Below are 4401 nucleotides of genomic sequence, written 5' to 3' on the forward strand. Positions count from 1 at the left end.
GTGTGTGTGTGTGTGTGTGTGTGTGTGTGAGAGTGAGTGTGTGTGTGTGTGTGTGTGTGTGTGTGTGTGTGTGAGAGAATCTGTACCTGTTTTTCTATTCTGGTGGGGACTTAAACCTGAATACACACAGACTCATGGGGACCCATGTCACGGTGGGTAAACAAGCTGATAAATCATACAGAATGAAGTTTTTTGAAAATCTAAAAATGCAGAAAGTCTCCTGTGAGGGGTAGGTTTAGGGGTAGGGTTGGTGTAGGGCAATAGAATATACGGTCTGTACAGTATAAAAACCATTACGCCTATCCAGAGTCCCCACTTTTCACAAAAACAAACCTGTGTGAGTGTGTGTGTGTGTGTGTGTGTAAGAGTGTGAGAGTGTGTGTGTGTGTGTGTATGTGTGTGTGTGTGTGAGAGTGAGTGTGTGTGTGTGTGTGTGTGTTTCACTCACTGATGCAGTCAGAGGAGCTGGGTGGGACAGACGGATGGCAGGAGTCTGATGTGGGTGTGTGTTCTGGAGTGTGTTGAGGTGTGTGTTTGTTGGCTGCAGGTTCGTCTCGAGTGTCTTTCTGTGCCGCTGGTGTTGTGTGTCCATGATCTCGTCCTGCTCAATCACAGATTGTACAATCATAACACAGCTGGAGTTAGACACACACACACTGTCACACACACACACATACACACACACAGGTTTACATTTGTGAAAAGTGGGGACTCTCCATAGGCGTAATGGTTTTTATACTGTACAGACCGTATATTCTATCGCCTTACACCAACCCTACCCCTAAACCTACCCCTCACAGGAGACTTTCTGCATTTTTAGATTTTCAAAAAACTTCATTCTGTATGATTTATCAGCTTGTTTACCCACCGTGACATGGGTCCCCATGAGTCTGTGTGTATTCAGGTTTAAGTCCCCACCAGAATAGAAAAACAGGTACAGATTCTCTCACACACACACACACACACACACACACACACACACACTCACTCTCACACACACACACACACACACACACACACCTTCATCAGGAGCTTCAGCTCTGGCTGCTGCGGCTGGAGAAACAGCTGCCTGTGAGTGACACACATCATCATCATCATCATCATCATCATCAGTGCTCTCAGACAGAACAATCACTGATGTCTCATGTTTGTGAGTTTTTAAAATCACGCTTAAGACGGTTTTACTGAGCAATACAGAACAAACACACAATCTCATAAATAAATCATGTATCTCAGATTCTCTTAGTTAATAATCATTTGACACTCGACTGCAAACAGGCTAAAATACTCCAGACATGTTTTATGCAGTGTATTCATATGTGCTGAAATGTGTTCAATAATGTCATATTTTTTGTCACATTTCTGTTTTATTTTTGTATTTCTTTTCATTCATTTTTATTTCAGTTTTAATTTTACTCATTTTAGTCCATCAACTTAAACTATATGAAAATGATAACTAAATGTATAAAATAAATAATAATTTTCAAACATTTTATTTCACTTAATGTTAATTTTATTTCAAGTATTGACATTTTTTATGGTTTTAGCTTTAGTTAACGATAAGAACCATGCTGCTTATTCAAATATTAGATCTACAACATACTACAATAAAAAAAAAATGTACGTAAACATTGTCATAATTAATCAGCAGTAAATCATATTCATTTGCTTGGCATAAATACACAATACTCATTAACTGAGAACTGCTCTGAGTCTTTAAGCCTGTAAAATGTGCAACAGTGGCGTGTTTTGTCTTTGCACACGCAGTGTTATCATCACCTTTAATAATCACATTATCACTGTTTTTCATCCCCAAATTTAAAACCTCTTGATGATAATTAAGACTCTTATTATACAGTTCACAGGACAGTCAAGCCTCACCTTCTTGCGTTTCTCTTGTTTGGCTCGTATCTCAGCCAGCATGTCGTTACCCAGCATCTGTACTCTCTTGTGCGGAGTGCCGTGCTTGATGCCCTCCTGCACGTGACCTTTGACCTCAGGTGGTGCTACGGGGTCAGAGGTCACGGCCGGTGCAGGGGGAGGGGCTTCTGGCTCAGCTGTTGCCGTGGGGCTGGTGGGCGGGGCTTCAGCAGAAGGGCGGTGCTTGATGCTGCAGAAGACGCCGCTCAGACGAGACTCTCTGGGCCTGCAGACAGAACGAGCGTCAGGGCTAGAGTCCCGAGAACCGCTTCCAAATTTCTAAGAACCGTTCTCAAACCATAATTGTGAGCCATACAATGTATTGTTGGCTATTGCTACAAATATCCCCCAGCGACTTAACACTGCTTTTGTGCTGCAGGGACACATATAACGTGTATAATATAATATAATGTTTTTGCTGTGGTATTTTCACCTCACGCTGACGTTAGTGACCTTCCTGGAGAAGAACTCCGGCACACCCTCGTCCAGATGATCCACTTCCACTTCCTGTGCAGCGGCTCTGCTGATTGGCTGATTCTGAGGACGACATCCACACAACAGAGTTCAACAAAGCACTCAGTCTGTACTGATGATCCAGTAGTGTCACCGCAGTTAAATCAATAATATTACTGAATATTAACAGTCTTTTAATTCTTTAATTTGCATAGACATAATAACAATCGGTGGAGCTCATTTATTCCATCCTCTGCTAATTAAAAACTGAGATATAATATAACAAGATGCAACATTTTGACTGCTATTTTCAGTATTTAGATATTATTACAGTTTTTATTATTATTTTGAATTAGCTTTCATTGTTAAAATTTCCGTTTTCATTTTAAATTAATCACGTCATTTAAGTTAATTGATTTTGTCCTTTGCTCTGTAAAATATTTTGAGTGTTAAGTTTTGCATTATTTATATATTACAGTATTTATTAATGTTTTGAATGTTTGAATGTTTAATTTTTCAGTTTTCATTTAAATTTGAGACATTTATGTATTTCTTTGCTCAGTAAAAACTTGTTATTTTAGTATTATTTATATATTACAGTATTTATTAATGTTTTGAATGTTTGAATGTTTAATTTTTCAGTTTTCATTTAAATTTGAGACATTTATGTATTTCTTTGCTCAGTAAAAACTTGTTATTTTAGTATTATTTATATATTATAACAGTATTTATTATTTTTAATGAGCTTTTTTTAATTAACATTTTTACTTTAGGTTTTAACAATTTTATTAGTCACTTCTGATATTTTTATTGGCATTATTATTATTAATTTCCCCCCCCAATATTTCTATTTAGCTGTACTTTTGTTTCAGTTTTAGTAACTTTAGTATTTAAACATGGCAAACTTCAACTTAATTCAGTTTCATTTCAATGATCGAAAAAATGTCTATTTAGAAATAGTTTCAGTTTTAGTTAAGAATAGCAGCAGAGTAAAGCGCAGTGATTCTGTGGTAGCTGTGTTTGCGTGACTTACAGCGGCTCTCCTGGGTTTGGCTTTCTTCGTCCGTCGCGGTCTGTATTTAGTGACGTGCTGTAGAGTGGGTGTGTCTTCTGTGGGCAGGTCGCTGAAGCTCATTGGCCGAGGCTGCTGTAGCTCCGCCTCCACTGGGGGCGGGGTCACTGGCAGTGGAGGGGGCGGAGTCGGGGAGAGGGGCGGGGGCAGCAGATCGTCCACACAGACGTCCTCCAACGCCTTACACAGATCGAAGCCCAGCTCTGACACACACACGGTTAATCATCAGTAATTCAGAAACGCTGATCATAACTGACGAAGTGCTGGACACGTACCGAATGCGGCGGACATGGGTCTGAACATCCGGCTGTGAATGCTCTTCCTCTTGGCTTTCTGTGTCCGCTAGAGATCCAGATAGAGAAACATACAGCATGAACATGGTGTGCTCGTTGTTTCTGGAGCTCACGAGCACATTGTAGGAAACCATGTGTTCCACAGGAGTAAAACACTTCAAATTAATATAAAAAACTTTAAATAAAAACAAATCAAAACAAACATGTGCTAAAAATGTATTCAATCATAAAAATGCTAAATATAAAAAGAAATAAAAATAGCACATTCTAAACATCTCCATCTGTCTTCCACAGGTGAAAGAAAGTCACACGGCTTTCCCTAAATGATGACTTAAAATCACCAATGAACCTCTGGATTCTCTTTTGCACTGAAAAACATTTGGTGCAGGATTTGCTAACCCTAACTTTAGAAAATAATTTTCTGCAGTGTGTGTTTCTGCCCTGTGTGAGTGTGTGTACCTGTGGTTGTTGTTCAGGTTGTTGTGTCATGTTGTCCATCTGCATTTCTCTGTCGTCTATAACTTCTGTCTCCTGTGAGTCGTGATGCAGCAGCGGCTGCTGTCCTCTCCTGCTCAGATGACCCGCCTGACACACACACACACACACACACACACAGACACACAGACACACAGACACACAGACACACAGACACACAGACACACA

The 4401-nt window shown here is 39.8% G+C and overlaps 1 protein-coding gene across 1 annotated transcript in view; it reads right to left on the bottom strand.

The window, feature by feature from the left end:
- LOC107574290 (F-actin-uncapping protein LRRC16A) overlaps positions 1 to 4401 on the bottom strand; it is a 35696-nt gene that overhangs the window by 1974 nt on the left and 29321 nt on the right. Inside the window, exons 32-36 of the mRNA XM_016260736.1 lie at positions 3407 to 3648; positions 2354 to 2457; positions 1882 to 2146; positions 1021 to 1069; positions 449 to 601 (exon numbers count right to left, since the gene is read on the bottom strand). Coding sequence (XP_016116222.1) covers positions 449 to 601; positions 1021 to 1069; positions 1882 to 2146; positions 2354 to 2457; positions 3407 to 3648 — 813 coding nt within the window. The remainder of the gene's footprint in view (positions 1 to 448; positions 602 to 1020; positions 1070 to 1881; positions 2147 to 2353; positions 2458 to 3406; positions 3649 to 4401) is intronic.

Source organism: Sinocyclocheilus grahami, unplaced genomic scaffold (assembly GCF_001515645.1).
Source record: "Sinocyclocheilus grahami isolate Dianchi unplaced genomic scaffold, SAMN03320097.WGS_v1.1 scaffold2173.1, whole genome shotgun sequence".
NCBI lineage: Eukaryota > Metazoa > Chordata > Actinopteri > Cypriniformes > Cyprinidae > Sinocyclocheilus > Sinocyclocheilus grahami.